Source organism: Numida meleagris, chromosome 19 (genome assembly GCF_002078875.1).
Source record: "Numida meleagris isolate 19003 breed g44 Domestic line chromosome 19, NumMel1.0, whole genome shotgun sequence".
Classification (NCBI taxonomy): Eukaryota; Metazoa; Chordata; class Aves; order Galliformes; family Numididae; genus Numida; species Numida meleagris.
In genome coordinates, this window is record NC_034427.1 from 13647784 (window position 1) to 13670823 (window position 23040).

Consider the following 23040-nt stretch of genomic DNA (forward strand, 5'->3'; position numbering starts at 1 on the left):
CTGGAACAGGTTGCAGCAATGCAACGTAAGCAGTGCTCCTGACGCTACAGTCAGCCAGTCGTACACACAGAAAGAACCCCTTCTCGAGGACGTAAACTGGGCATCGTAGCGTTATTAAATCATATCAACTCTTGGGAAAGTGTACTGATATCTTCTGCACCTGTGTTCATCACAGTTAGCAGATATTACTGATTGCTTCTCACCACCGACTAGCTTCAACATGCTTAACTAGCAATTTAAGAATGATGATAGTAAATCCTCCAGTTCTTTATTGTACCCACCTCTCACAGCAGGTAACCAAATACTAAATGCTCAAACTCGTGCATCCAAACAGCTCCTGAAACTGGAATAAGTACTTTCAGAAGCAAGAAAGTAACAGACTTGCACCATGTGCTAATTTTAGTAGTACTGTATTTACTTTGCATGTTGTCAAAAGGAATACATTATTATAGGAAAAAATCATTGCAGATCTGCAAAACACAATTGTTCAGATTGTCAAACTGCTTCAATCTCATTATCTGCAATGAGTAAAAAATTTTTTTCTATTCTGATTTTTTTGAAGGTTACAGCAGAACTGGGGTAACCAGAGACTGATTACTTGTGCTAAGCATTGTGCTGCCTCTAATACTTGGTTAAAGAATTACACGAGACTTCTCAAATTTCAGCAAGTTCAAAATACAGTTTGTCCTTGAAAGTTATGACCCATAACAGAAGAAGTTCAGATAGTCGGCAGGAACACTCTACTATTTGCTGTTTTGCAGCCACGTACTCACTGCCAAAACAGGAAACAAGTGAACCAAGTCAATATAAGAAAATAACTGAAGCTTCCTTCTTCACCACATCCATCTCTATTTTTTCCCCCAGATAGTCAATCCACTTCAGGAGTGCATCTTACATTGCTAGAAGGACAGTGACTTTTGAGAAGATGAAATAGCTTTTTCTTGACTGCTGTTTTGCAGAAGAAAAGCTTTGCTATCTTTATCATCAAACGAAGTCAGTGCCAGGAAATAAACCACAGTCCTATTGAAGTGCTAAGAGCTTCTATGTCAGTTATTCATCTCCTACAAGAAAAATAATCACAGAGACAAGATCCAGATCTTGACTTACCCAAACACAGAGGTCTACAGATAAAGACCTTTGGTTTAACCTCATCTCAAATAGACTGGTGCATCTGACAGCCCAGATATGCACAGAACTCATAAAAGAATTTGGTCTGTGTTGCAAATCCAGACCTTAATTTGTTTGAAGTATGGGTTTTCTATGAGTTTAAAATGTGTAATTTCTGGTCTGTAGGGTATTCAGGCGTTGTTAACTGACAGCTGTGATTACAAACAGAGTCCTCCTTTCCTAGTTAACTAACTTTTTCATTCCAGCATCTCACAAGCCACCTAACAGCACTGTATCTTTTACAGAACACCTCCACAAAAAAACAAGGTAAAGAGTACACGTACAGACTTTGCAGTCTTCAGAGAGGGTGGAGAGGAAGGAGAGAGAGAAAAAAAAAAACTGTAAGTAGTAGAAGGTTGAGGATGAGAAAAGCTGCTTCTCACAGCAATGTCAAACCAATGTGCTGCACAACCAAGAGTTTAGACCAACTACAAAGGACAAGTCACAAGCTGGAAGCAAAAGGACAAGAGATGCCCTTGGAACCACTGCAGATAGTTCACAGTTTCTCAAGTGAATCTCGGAATCCATGAAGTTGGTACTGTGGAATTACTTTTTATTTATACTCACCCAGAACACTCCACAATCTTTCAGAGTTATCACATAGTGTTAGTTGCCTCAGTATGAAAAAACAAGACTTTACTTCAACCAAATTCTTGCATAATACATTATCACCATTAAACCTTAAAATCAGTGAGCTCATTTGATAGGGAGGAAAAAAAATATATATACACAATAAAGGTTCTCTGGTGTTTGAGTGCCCCTTTTTCTGCAAGGTGTACTAAGAGATACAGTGACTTTCAAGGTACATACATCAATATCACTCCTTTCTCACTGCTTGTTCATTAGTATAGGTACACTGTTCATTTTTATGGCCATTAGTCACTGATTTTTTTTAAGGTTTTACTACTTCTTTAAGAAAGGTTTAGTTCTGTGTGTGGTTTGGTTTTGCATTGTTTTAAATCATGAAGTTACATATTCTCTAACCCTCCTGCAAGATTATGCAAAGATTTTCAAGCATTTGCTAGATTGTTAAGTATTTAAATTCATTTATACAGTTCTTAGAAAGCAGCCCAGATTAACACACCAATTACATAATGTACACTGAAAATTAAAGTTCAGCACTTCACTGGAAGTTCAGTATATAAATCCAGAAAGCCTGGCTTGTTTAGAAAGCTCAGTATTCTGTACAGAAAAAATCCCACAACACAACAAAAACAATCTTTTAAAATATTTTTATAATATTTTTAAAATATTTGAGATTTTCTTAAATTTGGGGACTGTGCTAGAGCAAGTTAAGGACAGAAGACTTCAAGTAAAAGCCAACTAGACTGGTTTGCAGTCAATGCTACTACTAACAGTTGGCATCCACACATGAACTTCCAACGTTTTTTAATTTATTGTTTTCCATATAATTTCCTTTGTGAAATTCTACTATTAAACTGAGACTAAAAGCCTCCTAACAACTATCTAACAGCAGCCAGTTGACATTACATCTCTCAGTAACCATTCTTATTTACTAAAATATAGTAGAAGGCAAGAGATGGTTTAAATCTGCATGTTTTATCCCAAACTTCTTTGCTAGAAGGATAAACAGGCATTTGATCAAGCTACCAGACTGGCTAATTTTGCTTCAGAAAAACTAGAAAAGGTACCGAAATAAAGACAGAAAGGCAGTGAGGATTCTCATTCTCTGTATGCACAAACCAACCACAAGCTTCATCACCATTATGGGAATTACCCATTCCCATTCAGATTTAAATTTCATCTTTAGAAAAAACAAGAAAGTTTTATTATTTGAAGTCATTTCAAGTGATATCTAAAATATCACCCATCCTTTGTTAATATCAGAAGTTTCATGCTGAGCAGAAATCAGTATGAAGAAAGTGAATCAGTTCAGCCTGACTTCCTGTAAACTGATTTCAGTACATCGAAACAAGTACATTTAAAATTTTGAAGCACAAGATGGTTCCTGTAAATGAACATGAGCACAGTTCCATTTCATAACTTACCATCCTCTCCCCTTACACAGAAAGGGCATGTGATTTGATCTATATAGCTATAAGGCATGTGTTCTGCAGGAACAAAAACTTGCCAGAAGTTATACTCTGAATTCCTGTCAGCTGTACAACAACTTTAGTGAGCAATGAAAATCATTACCAGACCTTCTATGAAGCTGTCTTTTCCTACCTCCTCCAGTTGTCCATTCTGACAAACTTTTTTCTTAATTTTGATAAATACAACAAAAGGTTACCTGTGGGTTTGTGTGCTGTTGGGTTGGGGTCTTTTTTATGACTGCTTTTAATCATGTCTTTCCTACTGAAGCTACCTGGCTGGCTTCCTTTCATATAAGTAAGACTATACAATTCACTCATATATTTAGAAAAAAGACAATTATGTGATGCTTAATTGAATTCCTGTTTCAGAATTTAAACTCAGCCTGGCATCTGAATGACGACAATGAAATATTTGGGATCTAATTTGCATAATGTAAGAAGATCCAGTTCCATGACTATCACCCTGACAGCCTTCACCAAGCAACAAACTCAGTGTGTCTTGCCAGCTGAAAGCTGAACAAGCTTTTACTCTTTTCCTTATCTCCCACTTTTGACCCCAATGAATACGTTAGCTCAAGACTTTTGGTTCTGAACACATGTGGGCACACTGCCCACTAACTACGTTTTTTGAATGCTGGGCATTTTTATTATTAACAAACAACTTCAAAGGCTTCTAAGGTACTAGTACTGCATGTAGTTCCGAAAGTAATGCCTCCTGTTTACTTCCATGGAAACTCCAACAGATGCAAAGAGCACAATATCACTGTTTAATAGATAAAGTTCTCAGCTACAAAACACTATTTTTCAACAGTCATCACCATTAGCTGTGCATTTTCATCAGCAATGAACAAAGAGCCTGCATGCTGCACTCGTAAACATCTGCACCAGCAGAGGTGACCACTGTCACCATGGCCGAAACGCACCACCCACGCCTCCCTGTGCCAACATCCACTGCTTGGTCTCCATAAACATCCAGCAAGTGTCAAGGAATGTCAATGGGAATGCCAGTTTTCCCATTGTGGGGGTCACTATGCTTATCTCGTGAGATGTAAGCAAACTCCTACAAGATTAAAGGACCCAGAGCACCTACACAAAGATTGTTCTCTGTGGTCTTGATGAGTAATATCACACTTGCCAAGTTTCAAAGTAAGGAGCCCCACATATTTGAGGAGCTGAAGTTTATGTAAGCCTTGATTAAGTTGTTACTGTGTTGTTTTTTTTTTTTCTCCAGAGACTTCACTTTATATTAAAATATATACTTCACATTCACTGAGCTACAAACGAAACTGATCTGTGGTATTTGTGTCCTTTCACCTTTTCCTGGAAAGTATGTTGACTAAAAGCCAAACAAACAGCACAGCACATCAACTGCTTCATAGACAAACACTGCAGTCATTTTGCTCAGGACAAATATTTTTAAAGAAACAAAAGGAAATTGTAAATGTTTGATCAAAAAAAAGAAAAAGAAGGAAATATCAACATTTGTGCATTCATCTTATTAGCAGTTTATACTTTCTTTGTGAAAACGTTTTTAATAAAAAATTTAATTTTTAATAAAATACCAACCACAAATAAGCTGTGAACACTGCCTCACTATCGTTCCCTCTTCTCCTTAATTGAAACTGATCAAGTGGTATCCATGAAGCGTGAAGGATTTAAGCTAGGAGCAAGGTGAACAAATGGATTTAATGGACTCATCCACAAAAATGACAAGATCTACAAGTGACTACAAAATAAAGATCTTAGGAACATTCGGGATGCGGGTAAAATTGTTATCTACTACAAAGTCATTACCTCTTTTAAATTCAACAGTTTGCTTATCCAATAGAAGAAAAAAATATTTGCCAGGCTCTTGGGATTGTTATAGTTCTAATTTTCAAGGCAAGCCTAGCAAGTCAGAGAAGGAAAAGTTTTCTTAAATAGTCTCTCAGTGGTAAAGAGAAGAAATACAGAGCTTTCGCTTTTGGAGAGTTTGACTTCACACCCATGCATTTAGTTAGCACTGGAACAGTTCCCTGGAGGGTATCTGATTCCTTGAATAAGATCACAATGACTTTTAACCATGGATTCAGCAACTAGAAACATATTTTTTTCCAGTTTTCAGCTTGTTCTGCTGCACTCCCTTCTTTTCCAAATGGATGATGAGGTTCAAATAGACAAAAAGCTATTCCAATTCTCTTGAATGGTGCCATATCTACATGAAAGTGGTGCTTCAGATGCTAGTAATGAAGGCCAAGAACAGTTTACAAATAGTACTTGATAACAGGAAATAAGATCATTTCAGCATTTTTGGTGGTCAGGTGCCCAAAACAAATATTGAAAGGTAAGTGGAATTAGAGATGGCTACATGAAGACTCTTTAATTAAAAGCAAAACGTGGTCCATTTTCAGAGAGAAGAAATACTAAACGTAAAGAGGTCTTAGAGCACGAGATGCGTCTGAAAACAGAAAAGCTGAATTTTTACAAGAGCTCCAGAGTTCTGATCCTATATACTTATCAAACTATTTATAAATACAACAATGTAACTTTGACCTTACAATATCTCCTAGAAAGCAGCCAATGAAAGAAGTAATAGGAAAAGCAGGAAAGTTCATCCACTCTATGACTTCCCACCAATTCACTTTTCCTATGCTGTTAACATAGCATTAGAATTTGCATGCAAAGAGAAAAAGGGGCTGTGGAAGAACACACTCTGCAAGTTCATTAGAGACTTAAAGCTACAAAAATATCCATTTAGGACTTAAAAAGGAAAACGTTTCTTCACATCACTGCTATTGTTCTTCAAATGTTCTAATGTTAAGTTTGCTGTTGTTGCCAACATTACATTCCAAAATAACCATTTAAGTCAACTTGAACTGCTGCAACATTAAAAGGTTTCAGTGAGCAAGAAAACACCTTTCAGCTAGAGTAAAGATTTTGATCTACCTGATCTCTACCAAACAGCCATTATTGTGGCTGCATCTTCCCTCAAGAACTGCAAAGACACCAGTTAAGGAAGTCACCCACTGAAAACCATTAGAAGACACTTCTTGGTTGCTATTATGGATGCTCCTTGCATTCTCCAAGCACATTAGTTTTGATCTGCAGTGCTCTAACTCATTTGGCTTTTAACTTCAGAACCAGCAATTCTCACTACCATTTTAGGAATCCAGCTACTACACTGTAATGCTCTTTGGTTAACAGCTGTGTAGGAACAACTATACACTTTTCCTTTCAGAAGGGAGGATATCTCTCTGAGCAATTTTTCTAGCTCCTGTAGAATGCTTTTGTCTTCCCCGGTCCCCAGAGACAAGGGGAGAAAGTTTTATATTACCTCCCCTCCCCCTTTACGAGTTTATAAAAATAAAAACAAAAAACTGTGACTGGAAGCGGAGATCACTGAGCACCGTTGGAGCCAGGCCTGGAAATCATGCATTTCCTTTACGTTTCTGGAGAGAAAGTATTTCAAAATAGAAAAGTACATCTACATTAACTGTCAATATCTACATTAAGTGTCAATGGCCTCTTTTCCATCATGACACAAAATCAGAAACAAAAAGAATAAGAACAATTTTCTGGAGTTTTTCTAGTTTTTATTTTCTTGATTTGAGTTGGTCTGGACGTCTCTTACCATCATGAAAAACAGAAGTGAAAAATATAAAGCTCACGTAAACAGAATTAATTTTAAACCATCATTTTCGACATCCAGCACTGACTAAACTCAGATCTTACCTGTTGCAATTTAGAAGAGATACAGTAAGTAAGCTACTGGTGTTAACAGAATTAAAAGGGAATTAAAACAGTTTTTTTAAAAACTGAATTCTTATCTGGAGTAAAAGTAGCTATGCATGTTTTCATAAACCACAGTCAGCTAAAGTGGTTTTAGACACCAGCATGCCATACGCTACATTAAAATTAGACTGATATAAAATTAAAGAAAAAAGGCAATGTATTCGTACATGAAGTACTTCCGTTCATTACACGTATGTTCTGAGGAATAGATTTTGCTCATCTAATGATCTTTGCAGAAAGTACCAAAGGAAGCATATAGGCAAAAAAGGAAATAGTTTAGAATTTAATTTCAAAGTTGGTCTTGTCACTAACTCATAGAATTGTAAGCACTTAATACGATGTGACTTATATCAGTACTTTCCAAACTCGTGTACTACTGCAGTTATTTCTTGAAGTACAAACAGGTAAATTACAATGGGTTTTTTTGTTGTTGTTTGTTGTTTTGTTTTTTTTTTTAAACAAGATCTGTATGTTGGTTATACCTCAAGGATCAACAGAAAAGCATTTTTTGATGCAAACAATAGCATGGAAGAAATTCTTGGAGAAAGGGAACTCTCTTGGAGGGGGAGAAAGGGAGGAATATGTACACTAGGGAGACTATCTGTAATGAACTTACAGAAAACAACAATTATTTCACTCCAGGGATCCTGCCTTTTCCTCTGAGGAAGCTTTCAGTCCAAACTCACGCAAGTCTTAGACGTGATTACAGTGTACCACAGCCCCGATGCTTCTTGAAGAGCTTTGTTTTGTCTGTGTATCACACTGTTCGTTCTGAGCTAAAAAGTAACATACTGTTTGCACTAAAAATGTTGACTGTACTTTGTTAATCAGTGGGATAAATATACATTAATATAATTTTTGAAGGTAATAACATAGGTACTATTGAGAACCAGAAACATTAGAAACTGGCTAAAAATAGTAATTTGAATTCCTAGGTTAGTCAGCTTGGCGGAAACAGTTGTGTTCACCGTCCTTTCACCCTCTAATTAGTTTGCATATTGTAAGAGTTTCAAAGGTTATTTCTCTCTTAGAAACCTACCAAATTAGCCTTCACAGCACAATACTGTTACCATATTAAATGCAACAGCAACAGATTATTCAGACTGTAGAGACTTACCACTATTTTTTCTGTAATGTTTCATTTATATAGGCATATATTCTTATTTGATAGGGTAAAGACAATCTCCTCTCTATCTGGAACATTCAGAAGAGCCTGTCTCAAAAGGAAAAGGTCCAGTTCATAGCTGCTCACTTATAAAATCCTTGTTTAAAGAGCTCTGAAATCTAATTTCAGTAATCACTGCACAGAAGTGTAGCTCCTATATCTACTTAGCAGCAATAACATGAAATCAGTAAGACTTGAAAATACTTCTTAAGCACAATACACCAGAACTGACATGAAGTTTTATTGTGAGCCCTCTGTGTTTTAGGGATAGAGAACAGAATGTTTGTATCTTGGAGACTTTTGCATTCAGATGATGGAAGAAATGGTTTAGAAATCGAAGCTATTTTTTTAGCCAAACTGTACTTGTAATATTACTGTACCTTGTCTATCCAGCCCAAGTTACTGCTAAGTAATACTCTGATCACATTGCATTGCAAAGGTGAGATTTTCAAAATGCCGAGCCTCTCTCCAAAGTAAACAGTCAAAATATCACTGAACTAACTTGGTAAAAGCAGTGGTAGGCCAATGTTGAGTATGCTTGAATATCAATTAATTGCCATATTGTCAAAGATGTCACAATTAAAACATAGGAGGCTCTACACCTACCAGATTCTTGGCAGAAATAGGCAGATCACTGACAAATAATGAGAGATGAAGAACATGCATTATCACAGCGAGTTTAAAATAAGCATTTACAAATAAGCTGTATCTAAGCCATCACATTTCTAAATTGTGTATATATTAAGTCTGTTATTTACTTCTATTGGTGAAGGCAAATTTTTAAATTTACTTTTCCTTACAGAGAACTATGAAAAACAACTGTAACAAAAAATGGGTCAAACCTTTAGAAGGACAAAGAAATACCAATAAATGTTTAATACGCAAAAGAAAGGACTTAATTCTAATTCAAGGAAACCTTGTTCACTGCTTTGAAACACTAAGTAACTGCAGTCAGAGTTAAAAGCAATATTTTTTTCCTCTCATGGTTGAGATCTCACATGGCATAAATCATTCCATTCACATTGAGTACTATGAACATCTACAAATCTATATAATACTAATATATTTACAAAATTTCAGGGAATAAAGTCTCACCATGAACATGGCATGGTAAACATTCAGATCACTTCACTATTATTTTTATGTTTAGAATACTGTCAGACAATGGCTGTATTTCCAAACTTTCTACTAGTTCCATGAAATTTCTCAAAAGTTATGAGCTCATAAGTAAAGGAAGCACTAAAACACACAAGAAAGGAAGTGGCAGGAATCGTTAAAAAGGAAGTTGTGAACTCTACATTACCTATTTAAAAAAAAGAAGAAGAAAAATATAACTACATCTTATTTAATGATAAACTTCATTTCCTTGAAGACGTTTTTATGTTGTTTTACTGGCTTTCTTGAGATGCACGCTGCCCAAATAGGTATTTGGGAACTCTGAGTAGCTGTACTGGTTAACAATCACTTGCAGGAAGAAGTTACAAGTGTCCCCTTCCTAAACTAATTTCAAGGAAGACTTTTGGTCTGATATTTGAAGACATTCTGCATTACAAATTTGGATGAACAACTTGTTTCATTTGGGATCTGCTTAACATTTCTGTTGCTGTTATCATCACAGATGCCCACTTCACTGTACTTATAATATTCAAATTTGGAAAGGAAAATTTCAATGATGATTAAAAGCATACTGAAATCACCGAATAGCGCAGTCTACAAGTTGCCAAGCTACTGCAGCGCACACAAAAACCTGCTGAGAACAAACAGTACTGCTGAAATCAGATGTTAGATAAAACAGAATTAGGATACTCTCGTTTTCTCACAAGCTGTCTAATATGTGCTTAGGACTAAGAAAGAGCTAAACTAGTTTTACTTTACAGCTTACAGCTTTCTAAACCTGAGACAACCAGCTCACTGGACCGAACGGACCTATGGACTGAATGCAGCTTTTGGAATGAGCCAAATATTGATGCCATCTCCCGTCCTCACAAACACAAGTTTATACATTTGTTTACCTGACTATATGGCTGCCAGGTCACGTAAGGGCCAGACAGATCACGTGCCACGTGCACAAGACCAGGGGTCGGTATCAGGGACAGAACAGACTGTACAGCCTTCACCTGGCTCCAGGGCAGAATGGCTGGGCACCTCTGCTCTACGTAGAGGTTCAGCGGAAGAAGCTGCACTTAGAGTTGACTGTTTACACAACTATTTCCAGAGTAGTAAACTGTTCTAAGAAAAAAAAAGAGAAAAATCAATACCTTTTTTTGAAAGAGAAGCTTAACCCTTGAATGCTGACAGCAGAGATGTTACATTCAGTGAACTCACACTCAGAGGAGGTATCTAGATTGAAACTGGATCTTGGAGCACCTTGCTTTGCTAGCCGCCCTTCAAGCACAAAAGTGTACATTAAGTTTTTAGTTACAGTGGATACTGATATTGCTTTTTACTCAAAATAAGCCTAGCTTCCAATGCATGTTAGCAATTGGTTCTCACAAAGGAAGGGTGAATAAAACTATGTCTCCAGAATAAAGAAAATCTGTAGACAAAAAGCCTGATAAATTCCTGTGGAAAGATAGAATCCTTCTATTAATTCAAAGCAAGGCACACCTTTAATACTAAAACTCATTCTGTATCTTATGTATCTCCTTATTTCTCTATGCTGCAAAGCAATACTTTAAGACAATGACAGAACCAATACTGCATTACTAATGACTGCTTTAATCACCACTGCAGTGTGAGAGCTTTCACCTCCAGCCAGGCAGGTTGTCTTCTCCTCATCTGAAGGCAACTGAGAGCTTAAAACAGCATCAGTGTTAAACAGGCACTCCACACAATCAAGATGAACCTCCACAGAGATGATAATGCAGGAAGGATTAGCACTCCACACTCCAGTACATGAAAGAGTCTGCAGAACAAGACAAGCTGGGACTTCAAAGAACTATTTCATATTCCCCATACTAATGAAACAGATTCATCAGTGAATGCAAGTTGCATGGATCAGACAAGATGAACAACATTTTGCCACTTCATTTGTCTACTGTTACTGCAAGTTTAGAATAATTCACTCAGGGAACACCAAATCATTCAGCAAAGCCACACAACTATCACAGCTGCCACCTCTACCATTACAGCATCCTCTCTGGAAATGCACAACTCTTATGACTTCCTTTGCTCCTCTCTCACAGGCCAGATCTCTGTGCTGTACCCAGCTCACCGCGCCCACAGCCCAACCAGACTCCTGCTCCTAACCCTGCACCTCCTGTAAGCCATTGGCAGCTTTGTAATTTGGTGGCTATCTCAAACTCCTGTTTGCATTCTTAGCACATATCTGGAACACTAACAGAACGAAAAAAAAAAAAACAAAAAAACTTTCAAACATCTTAAAAAAAAAAAAAAACCTCAAACTTTACCCCATTAAATCCTTTTCTGCCCCCAGCCCCCACCAAAAGACCATTATCTAAAGGTTTCTGAGCATTGATTCACAAATAAAGGTTATCAACTATTAGGATCACACCCAAGTACGTCCTATTGCATCCACAGTGCTGTGGGCAGGCATTTTTACAACAATGGATTATTTTTCTTAAACTATTCAGAGACAGAAATTTGCACAAATAGATGCTTTTATTTGGAGAACACACTGTTAGAAAATACTTTAGTGTAAAGAAACCCTTGAGGTCTTCTGTTGGTTTACTTTCTTAAAGTTCTAACATATACATTTATTATTACTGTAAAATAATATTTGAGTGCTTGCTCCGAACTAGTAGCAATAGTTAAGTAATTCAGCTACCCTTAAAAATAATAAGCACATAACAGTAAGCACATAATAGTTTTGTCACCCCAAAGCCCAACTTCACATGGCAGAGAACGTAGTAAACAGCAAATCACGAGGAATTTCCTGCTGTCAGTCAGCCACAGAAAAGCAGCCTGTACACTAGGTTGCATGGTAAGGCAATCAAGTACAGCTCAGCAGAACGGACTCAGTTCCAAACTGAGGCTCTGAATGGTAAACCTGACACAAATTATGTCATCTTTGTCATTAGCTTCTTGTTTATCAGTTAGTAATAGCCGTAAAATCCTTCTGCTCTGCCTGCTTCTTGACAAGCTTTAAAAAGCCTGTTGTAAGATTAGACCTCTACACTAATGCTCTGATGTTGGCTAATAAATCCAGCAACTTAGCAGCTGGAAAGATTTTACATATTTTCAACCTCCTGTTTCAATCTTTCATCACTGAAAACAAGACGACTTTGAGGGACACAGTGAGCAACCATGCTCCAGAACCCAGGGGTAAAACCTGAACACCAAGCTTGTTTCCAGCGAGAACAAGCAACATCACTTCAAATGACCTAAGGCAATGGGGCTTAAGGGAAATTATTGATCAGCTGTCTATGGAGTATTGCTTGCTGCCAAATGAAACAACCAACCTCCTCAACTCAATATCATATTTCTCAGTACATTACTGATTTAATGACACCTAATGTAATATGCAAGGATAAAAGGATGGGGTTGTTTGTTTGCAACATGCATCGTCCTTCAGTATTTACGAGTTTTGAAAGACCAGAAGGGCAGAACTGCTCTTGTCATGGAAACTTTGGGCCAACTATGAGAAGATACCAAAGCTGAGAATGAAAATATAGTACAAGTTGAAGCAAGATTCCCCCTCGTCGTGCTGCAGATATTACTGGCATAGCTCCCGGTGGGCAACTGCAACATAAGGTGAACACAGTCCTTGCCAGAAGTGTAAAAAAAAAATGACAATTATCATTTACCAATTTAATTAAACTGTAGAAGTATTACACATAAACATTATCTGGCATTGGGCGGCCATCCACTCTGTCATTTCTTGCTGGTTAAAACTCTCATTTTTTCTTTTATTTCTGGAAATATTAAAAAAAAATTATCCAGAATGTCTGGATATGGATTTTGGCTGTTAATAAGCTATGTAGCATTTTTTTTTTTGGTTCTCGGTTCTTGCTCCAATGATCTACCCTCTCTCTCTTTCCCTTACTGAAGTCCCATTTGCTAAATCCTCTTGCTCATGTCAGTTCTTTTTTTCCAGCAGCCCATGTGTCACAGCCATTCACACCTGCACAGAGCAGAGCAGGGCTGTCCCATCCTGCAGGAGAGCAGCAGAGGCTTGGTCCTACTTCAAGCAGCTGCAGTGACTGCACAGAAGACACTGGGAAAAGAGTAGCAGCATAATGGAATCAAGATTTGAACTGGTATGGCTTATTTTTCCTGACAGAGGAAGGAAGTACACTCTTCCTTAGTCAAAGACACATTTTTAAAATAGATTTCATATTTTAATTCCTGCAATCACACCGAAAGGTCACACTGTTTATGCTACTGTAACTTGTCACTGTGGGATTAGAAATGATATAAACGAGCAATTCGAATTCAAATATGTACAAGGGAAGAAGCTTAGGAGAACATTCCCCTTTGAGCGTAGACCACTTGTTCCAAATAAATATAAATAAATCCAAGAAACAGAGTGCCTTTTGTAAGATGGCTCACAGCATTGAGTACTTGATGAATCAAGTACTTCAAAGAAGAAACATAAAATTCTGGGAACTTGAGATACAAGAAAAAGCACATGAAAGATTACAAATAGAACAGCCACTTTAAGTTCAAAATACTACTACCTAGCAGCTTTCTCAACATGGGATTGTTTCAGTACCAGAAGCACAGTAAGCTTTCTGAGCAGAGGGCTCCGTTCCCACTCCGCCTGCAGCCTGACCCACACAGCTCCACACTCTCCACCAGAAAAGAATCCAAGTTTTTATATCATTACATACACAGTCAAATGCAAAATGTGCTTTGTTGTTGCTTTATTTCCTACTCCTACTTACGTAGAAACTGTTTTAACCTTCTACGTACAGGAAAAAGACTGCATCACACAATTCAAATCTGATTAAACAGTATCACAACAGCTGGTGAGTGAAATATCATCATTGATCGCTGCACTGTCAATGCTGAAGGTGCCTTTTTATCGCTTTAACAGTGATACCACAGCATCCACAACAGCCCATTGGTGAGACAACTACAGTTTCCGATGGTGGGAAAAGGCACAGATGGTGAAGGCACGCAGCACACTTCTTCCTGTTCTTTCCACTGGAGTACACTGCAGCGAAAAGAAGCAACTAAGTACTACTTCAAGGTTTGAATCCCAGTGCAGAACAACTAAAATGTCCAACGTACAATGAAGATCAGCAAACAAAAAATGAAGTTTCAGTCCCTGACAATGAGAAACAGGCTCTGAAACAAGCCCTTAATGTAGGTATTGGTATGCCAATTAAGTAAATTCAAAATACACCTCCATGAGATTAATGCTGAATTCAGCAAAAAGCTTTTTTAGTCTGCTTTCTTTCATTAAATATATGCCCAACGAGAAAGCAGAATGTCCAAATATTTTTTCACTCCAGAGGTTAACGAAACAGCAACTATGATACATGTTCAGTATCACACCAATCAACAAGGACAGGTAGGAGACAGCAAGAGAGTGCGAGTGAAAAGCAACAGCCACTAGGAAAAATAAAGACCAAAGCGCACAGCATTAGGGAGGAAACCCATCTGACATAGTGCTGATGTTAAGTAAGAGTGCTGATGTTAAGTAAAAGATACAGACAGGCTCTAGCCACAATGGTTGAAAATTCAGACCTGTCAAGTAAGCTGGCTGTACTGATGCTCTTCCACAACCAGATGCCCTAGATACCCATCTTGTTACTCCACTGTTTATGACTGCAAAGACAATAACTTACAGAAATAATGTGTTCAGCAGTCCATTTTCTGGGACAAAGTGTGGAGCAAGGCAAAAGCATATGGGAACGGAACCTACAGGACCAGTATCAAGTGGGAAAAAAGTGAATTTTAAAAATTCCCAAACTTTCCTACTATGCTGACTCTTTTACCTTCTGACCACGGACAACAGATTTTTCATTGCTGTCCCATGGAAGAAAATGAACTGGTGTTTGTATGACGTGATCTACAAAGTGAACACACAAAGGCATTTCGATGCTGTATCACAGTGCCCCTCCCAGCCAAACCAGCAAGGGCATGTCTACTGGCACCAGACAGATAACAAAAAAATGTTTCTTGTACAAATCAACAAGAGACATGGTGGCCAATGACTTAAAAAAAAAAACTCAATGTTAAGCACTGTACGCATCAAAGCTGACGGATCAGATCAAGTTCATAATATTACTTCCAAACATCACAGAGAACCTGTTTCTTCATTTTATTTTCATAAACTTGTTCCCTTCAGGAAAAAAAGCACACATCATGTGCTTCAACAGGTCTGGATGCACAACACACTTTTACAGAAGGACAGACACAAAAACTGCAGTTTAGTATTTTAAAAACTATTTTTAAAATTTATGTAGTTCTGTAAAATGTCTAACATCGCCAGCACTTCCAGTTCAGTGTTTGAATTCTGTAGAAAACCTCAGGTGAAGCTCTAGTTGTTAGTCTTTGATCTCACTTCGTATCAATCTTTTTTCAAATCAGTATTGCAGAAACTGCAGAATTAAGCAGGGCCTACTAGAAAATTTTACACCCAGGAAAATTCTAATTATCCAGCTAAGCATGTGGCTTTTTGCTTGTTTGTTTTTAATTTTTAAGGTGTATGGCATAATATTCATTTTTCAGATTTTTATCTGTCAGGTCATTAACAAGCCTCTGACTAAACTCATATTTTGCAGACTTTCACCTAGCAGAGATTTCATCCTCACTGATGAATAAAGGCCTCTGTTTTAAGAGAGAACACAGATTGCAAAAGAAGACTATGGCCAGAAGAGAAAATCCACATACATTCTGCATTACCTGAAGCAATACATGAGCTGAAGTTTTTGTCACACGGCGCTAACCTAATACGGAGGTATTAGAAACAAACAAGAAAAAAAAAAAAAACAGAAAGAAAACCTAGAAAACTGCTTCGTATCTTCACAATAACAGAATACTGATACCGTACACATACTTTGGGTTCTTTTCCTTCTGAGTAATAAAAGGGATGAAAATAATTTTGTGCACATAAGAAGCTCTGTGATACTTTAAACAGTTCTCATTTTGCATGTGACGAGACTAAAGAAAAACCTACTTTATTCGACCATGGGAAAACAAATTCAGTGGCATTCCTAGTGAGTAACACAACCTGCCTGATGCTCACACTCACTGGTCTAAAAGTGATAGCGAGACTTCAAGCTCATACTGCTAGTACACCTTTTTTTCTTCTGTTCATAGACCATCTTTCTTACCCCACTTAATTTTAATTTAAAAATGTCCACTTTGATTCATACATGAATTCTCAGTTTTAAGGAATCGGTCAGTACCCGCCTAAGTTTGATTAGGCTGAATTAACAGTCCAGATGGATTATTATATCATGCTGGTGACCTGGTATGTTTACAAGAAAGTAGCAGTGATATTTCAATGGAAACCACAGCCTAGAAAGTCCCAGATGAAGAGAACACCTGGAGAACATTCATTTGCAATGTAAGTCTTTCAAGAAAAGATTTCATTTTAATGTTTAGTTGCCTACATGATGAACTGTTAATTTAAACATGACAAGAATATTTAAAAAGTTATTTTAGTTTCAGAAATACTTAGTCTACCTTGAACACAATGTATTTGACTCTTTACTTACAGGGGCTATTCCTGCTTGAATTCAGCATCATCTGGCATGTGGTTAACACTGTATTCTCTGTAACTGTCAGTCACGGCAAACAGAAAGGGAGAAAGAGGAACAAGTAACGCAGAGGAACCCAATGAAACCCTAAAATCCTTCTAAAGGTACTCAGTAGCAGGCGCAGTGCTTACTGCCCACAGGTATGATTTTTAGATGTTTAGCAAATTGCACCCTTTAACAGTAAGCTACAATAGAGAAATATGGGCTCCGTTTTCATTCTACTTATAGCAACGCTATAAGAAAGGATACTTCAAGTACTTACATTTTAGACCCTGGATTCTGAAAAATTAGCAAAACTAAGCTGTTCAGTAGCTCAATTTTACAGGACTTTCACAATCTCACATTTGCCATCAGCAGATACGATAGTCTTCACCTGGAAAAGTGACTAGTACAACTAGCCAATACAGCTGAGCGCCTTGGAACATTCTCAATAGCACAATGCATACTCGCACTTGTAAATGAAAGTAAACTCTGGTTTTTCCACGGCGAAGATGGTAACTTCATAAGCCACAGAAGCTCAGCTACTTACTCTGTCTATCCCACAGTTCTATCAAAATTCAGTGGCTGTACAGCATTGGAAAACATGGCATACCCTTAGCTGTACTGCAGGAAAAAGGAGACTCCCTGCAACTACCAATTCTAAGGTAGCTTTCTACAACCAGAGCCAATTAAATTAAGCCTTGAATGAATCAACATAGCACAAGTTAAGAAGTTGCAAGCCATGCATGCAGAGACCTGCATTTTCAAGGAACAAGAACTGGCAGAATCAAGCACAAAGATGCGTTTACAATAAGCTGTACTCATACTACAGTTTATCTGCTCCAAAGAAGTTTAAAGTTCGATAGCACCAGAGCAAAAGAGAAACACAAATGCTTATAGACTGCAGCAGGACAGTCTGAACTCTCACAGCAGCTTATAAACCGAAAACACTGGTAGAACTTCCTGTTCATTTACTTTGAAAATATAAAACAACCACAGTATTTTAAGTCTACAGGGCGAACCATTTTACAGCTTGTTACTTTCAACGTTGAAATCTACCTACATATACCTCACATAAGGAGACAGGGATTACACGTAAAAAAAGTTTTCCATGTCTTTCTCTTTTGAGAGAGAAATATTCAGAATATCCTTGGTTGCTTTCTATATCTCTCCCATAACCTGTGTGAAGTTTATTAACTCTTATATTTTGTAGTATTTTAGTTTAGCTTAGGGAGATTTGGGAAAAAAGCAACATTCACAATAATACTAGCTTAAAAAAAAACCAAAGCACCAAACTTCATTTTTTAAAACTGAGAACAGTTACAATATTACTCTTACAGGTCTCAAGCCGAACTGTATTTAACTGTAACTATACTTCAGTTTTGCAGAGTGCATGCAGCTGTAGAGGTCGTGCTGTTTTCAATATTCTCAATTCTCTCAATTCTGAACATATCTGAAAATCTAGATGATAATCAGTTCTTTATTTTACAATCTACTGACTGTAAAAAAAAAAAAAAGTGTATGAATTCTGCATCCTTCACATGGAAAACTAAGCATGAGCTGTCGCCATAGGAGATTCAGTGAAAACCAACAGTATTAAGTTGGTATAGGTTGCAGTGTCTGCTTTGCATGGGATTCCTAGCTGAATGCTAAATTCACAGATCTCTTTAACATTATTAACACATCAGACTTAATACCATTAGCCAACATACTAACATCAACCTACCTAGTTTATATAAACACAAGAAGCAATTTAACCTTTATTTGAGGTTTGTGTTTTTAAGATGGTATCTCATTCTACCAACGTGTGTAAGGAGTTAGAAAGCAAAATTCTTAAAGACTTTTACGTATAGAATACCATTAAAAGCTGATAGTGAATTCACTATAAGCAAGTGAAAATTCAACGTCCCTTTGATATTCTGGTCAAAAACATATTCCTTTATCTTGTTCTCCCCTCCTCTAACTGAAAGCCTCAACCGTGCTTTTTAAAGAACCACAGAATGGCTTAGGTTAGAAGGGACCTTAGAGAGACCATCCAGTCCCAACCCCTGCCAGAGGCTGCCTGCCCCCCACCAGATCAGGCTGCCCAGGGCCTCATCCAGCCCGGCCTTGAACGCCTCCAGGGATGGGGCATCCATAACTTCTCTGGGCAGCCTGTGCCAGGACCTCACCACCTTCAGAGTAAAGAATTTATTTCTAGCATCTAACCTGTATCTCCCCTCTTTTAGTTTAAAACCATTCCCTCAGCCTGTCACTACCTGCCCCTGTAAAAAGTCACTCTCCCTCCTCTTTCTAAGCTCTCTTCAAGTACTGGAAGGCTGCAATGACGTCTCCCCAGTGCTTTCTCTTCTTTTCTTAGCTTTGGGCTACTGCTTTTCGTTGTGACTTCTCCAGAGTGAATGCTTTTCAATCCTGTTGATTCACCTAAAGGCATTCATGCATTGTGAATACCCACCTTTAGGTATTTGTTTTCTAGACTGCACACCTGTACCACAATATCACATTAAAAGTTTGTATTTAGCTGCTGACCATTTTCCTATGACTTGCTGTTTTATGGAAGAGGACTTTAATCTGAATGGTTAGCATTCTCACTATTTCTTAGGCTTAGATTAGAAGGTAACTAATCAAATGAGACCTAAGTATGTTTCTCTATAATAGAAACATAGGTCAGTACCAGACCAACCCTTGTAGAGTACTGGATCCCTGAAAAATCTTTACAAGATCTCGTGGCTGCTAGTTCTGGTAGCAAGTAAATCTAAAGAAAAGTAAGGGATGGCACTGGATGTTTAAAAACAAACAAACAAACAAAACACTGAAAACCTCATAAGTATTTCCCCTGTTTCAACTAGCTACTAGAGAATAGTGCCACAAACTGTACAGTGCCTGAGACAGAATTGTCACAAATACCTTCAGAAGTTCATTTTGAACTGTTTCTGTCCCCATCTTATCATTATTTACACTTAAAAAAAAAAAAATCTTATATTCTTTCAGAACTGTATGGTTATCGCAGCTGAACATAGCTTCCCCTTATCCAAAAAAAGAAGCTTGGAAAATTTTATCCTTTCAAAGTCATGTGGCACCCACACACGTCTCCTTGCAGCCATCCTTCCAGTTAGCTTCTCCTCCCTGCTGTGTCCCTAATGCCTCTTCTAAATGTCATCTGTATCTCTGGATCAAAGATACAGCCAAACAAGAGGAAGTGACTGTTAGTAAACTGCGTTATGCTTCATTCAGAACATTGGCGAACACTTTTGGATTTTAGCAATCATGATCCTAAAACCTAGACATTAGACGTATGTGGTATGATTAACCTGGAGGAAGACTCTTTAGAAAGAAAAGACTGCACCAGTAACAAACATTATTCCACTTAACTCTATTCTTCAGGCAAAGATCGGTATCTGCAGGAAAACTGCATTGCTCATGTCACTGCCAAGACATCAAAAGCATGGATTACAGCAAAGTACACTGTTCTAGATGTACACCATCTGCCTCAATGTCATTTACGACAGCTGATATTTAAAAGCAGGTTGCATTTAGAAACTGAGTTACGTGATGCAGATGCACATCCTTACTAACCGTAAGGTACAAGCAAGAAAACAAAAAACCCACCTCTCACGCCTGTCAACAGTTGGATGCAAATCACTTCAGCTTGTTTCTTTTTTAGTTGAATATTAGTCCTCAATTAAACCTCACTCTATGACACAGTCTGAGCAGATTACTGTGTCACATCATTCAAAGCAAGCAGGACAAAAATATCACCGAATACTACACTGAAAACATGCCACAGTCCCTTGTTCTTTATTAACTTTACAGCTCCTTACAGATATCACTTCAGTAACTAAATCATACCCCTAGAAGTATACCACCTTCATTACAGCGCTGTTACTCAAAATCACTTCCTGAGCACTAGGCCTGCAACAGACCAAACTGTCAAGAACAGTTTAGCAAAAACATAACATCATACATGCACATGACTTTCAACTGAAATAGACTTAGGAAGGGCTGAAGCTCTGCAGGAAATGAAATTCTCTACCAAAAAAAAAAAAGACTTTTCTGATAAAGATATGCAAAATTTCATGAGAAAAATGTTTATTTTCCCATTGCCAAATAACTGGAGACGCCCATCCTGCAAGCTACTACTTTTACCGCTTGCATACTGTTGTTGTGAAGCTGAAGCTCATTTATCTCCCTTTTATAAAATTCCATTCTTTTTTCTTTTTTTAATGTCTATTGCCAGAGAAACGCACAGCAAAGGGATGCAAAGCCTATCTTCTACATTACAAACGCGGAATTAAAATTCATTAGAATATGCAGTAATGCAGCTTAAGCATTCAAATGGCTCTGACGGCAATGCTACCTGATGCGACTGAACACATCCACCTCACCGCACAGGCACTTCATCTTCTCTCAGACCTCATTCTGGATAAGTGCAAAAAGAGCTCTTTCAAGGCAAAAGACCTCTTTACAGCTGTATCTGTTAATCTGTATTCACCTTCTCAATATCCTTAGAATCATCTGTGTTTGCCACACAGCTTAAAAATATCAGAAATAAGCTAAATACAAAATAATAAAAAATAATACCAGATAACTGCACGAGTGTTACCAACAAGCTGCTCTTCGTATTTGTTCTATTATTACGGTGGCCGAGCTGCGTGCATCACAATGACATAATGACAGCCGCGGCACAGGGACTCACTCCCTCACGCTGAGGAAGGGGCAGCTTCAAAAGGCTGCGAACGACGCGGACGGCAGCGGCTGGGGGACGAGGCCACGAGCGCGAGGGGAGTGCCGCAGGACATCGGCAGGGCTGCTGCCAGAGCCTCTCGGAACGCCGGGAGAAAGGGGAAGAACGGCACGGCAGCAGGCTGCCGCGGGAAAGGAGGAAGGGAAAGCCGCGACAGGGGCGAGGACAGGGGCGAGGGCAGCGGAAGGCAGCGCCGTCCGCTCGGGGCTCCGGGCAGCCGAGGCAGGCGCTGAGGAAGAAGAGCCGGGCGGCGGCGGAGAACGGCCGAGAGGAGAGCGCTCCTTCTCATCGCCGGGGGCAGAGCGGGGCCGGGCGGCCGCCCCTCACCTAGTACCTCACCTGGTAGATGGCGGCCCAGCTGGCGGCCTGGTCGAGCCGGTGGAACTCCTTCTCCATCTCCATGGCGGGAACGCCGCGCCCGGCCTGGCCCCCCAGCACCCGCTGCTCCGGCGGCTCCAGCTGCTGCTGCCGAGGCCCCGGCTGCCTGCTCTGCATATCACCCCTCCCTTCTCTCCGCCGGAACTACGCAGCCCGCCACGGCTACGCGACGTCCGGGGCGGCCGCAGCTGCGGGGCCTGAGGGGCGGCGGGAGGGGGGCGCGGGGTGCGCGGTCTGCGCCGGCGGGAGGCGGTGCCCTGAGGCGGCTTTCCCGCTCGGCGGGGTAGCGCCCTCCGCCTCTCAGAGGCAGCGCGGTCGTCGAAGGGATAAGGTGGGGCTGAGAGCCACAGAGGGCGCTCCCCGCAACGCTGGGGAGCAGACTGGGTTCAGCTTCTCCTTCCTGAGCCTTGAGGAAGCGCTTGAAGAGACTCGGAAAGGGCTGTGAGGAGAGCTTCGGGCCGAGGCAGGGCTTGCGCTGAGCGCGGGTACGTGCGGGCGTCGCTGCCCTCACAGGTGGGAGAGTGCAGCTCTGCTCGTTCTCACTGTATTCGGGTGACGGAGAAGTTGAGAAGTTAGTCGTTTTATTTTTTCCCTTACTCAGACAACGTAGTGGAATGTTTTTTCTCAGTTGTTCCACATCCCTTCATTAGAGGGAATGTGTGGCGTGAGAAGCTCAGGATGGAGTCTGTTCACCTGTCCTCCGTTCTTGGATTCCTGCTTAGTTATGGCCATTACTATACATGTCCTATCCTCAATACTGTTCTGTTGCACCCTTTTAAAAATGTGACACCAAGTGAAGTTTCTGCCTACGCATCTTGTATTGAGGAGTCATCGTGCTTCTTTCTCAGCCTCAGGATGAGGTTCTGAACATAAGGACATGGTTATTCCATGCACAATGTTTGAGCACACTGTTTCCAAAGTGAGTTCTCATGTCAGCCAACTTCTCTTTCTCAGATCACTGTTACTTGGGTTTTTGACCCTTCTGAGGGTTGGTGCGGGCTTGGCATTCCTGGTACCTGCAGATACCCAAAATGAGATTGTGAGAGTGGATTTGTATAAGAGACATTTTTTTTTGTGAGTGAATTTGATTATAAATACCCTACAGCA

At 39.2% G+C, this 23040-nt stretch overlaps 1 protein-coding gene and 1 long non-coding RNA gene across 5 annotated transcripts in view; one reads left to right on the top strand and one right to left on the bottom strand.

Annotated features, from left to right (window-relative positions):
- Positions 1-18860, top strand: part of LOC110408160 — a 28955-nt gene extending 10095 nt beyond the window's left edge. Inside the window, exons 4-5 of one of the 4 annotated variants that reach the window (XR_002444178.1) lie at positions 1413-14427; positions 15852-18860. This is a non-coding gene — a long non-coding RNA (uncharacterized LOC110408160). Of the gene's footprint in view, positions 1-1412 lie in introns of all 4 variants that reach the window. The other 3 variants (XR_002444179.1, XR_002444180.1, XR_002444181.1) reach the window with 3 other exon arrangements.
- The window catches only part of PTPN1 (protein tyrosine phosphatase, non-receptor type 1), a 42964-nt gene extending 20849 nt beyond the window's left edge, over positions 1-22115 (bottom strand). Inside the window, exon 1 of the mRNA XM_021416683.1 lies at positions 21895-22115. Within this exon, the coding sequence (XP_021272358.1) occupies positions 21895-22050 (156 nt within the window). The 5' untranslated portion in view covers positions 22051-22115. The remainder of the gene's footprint in view (positions 1-21894) is intronic.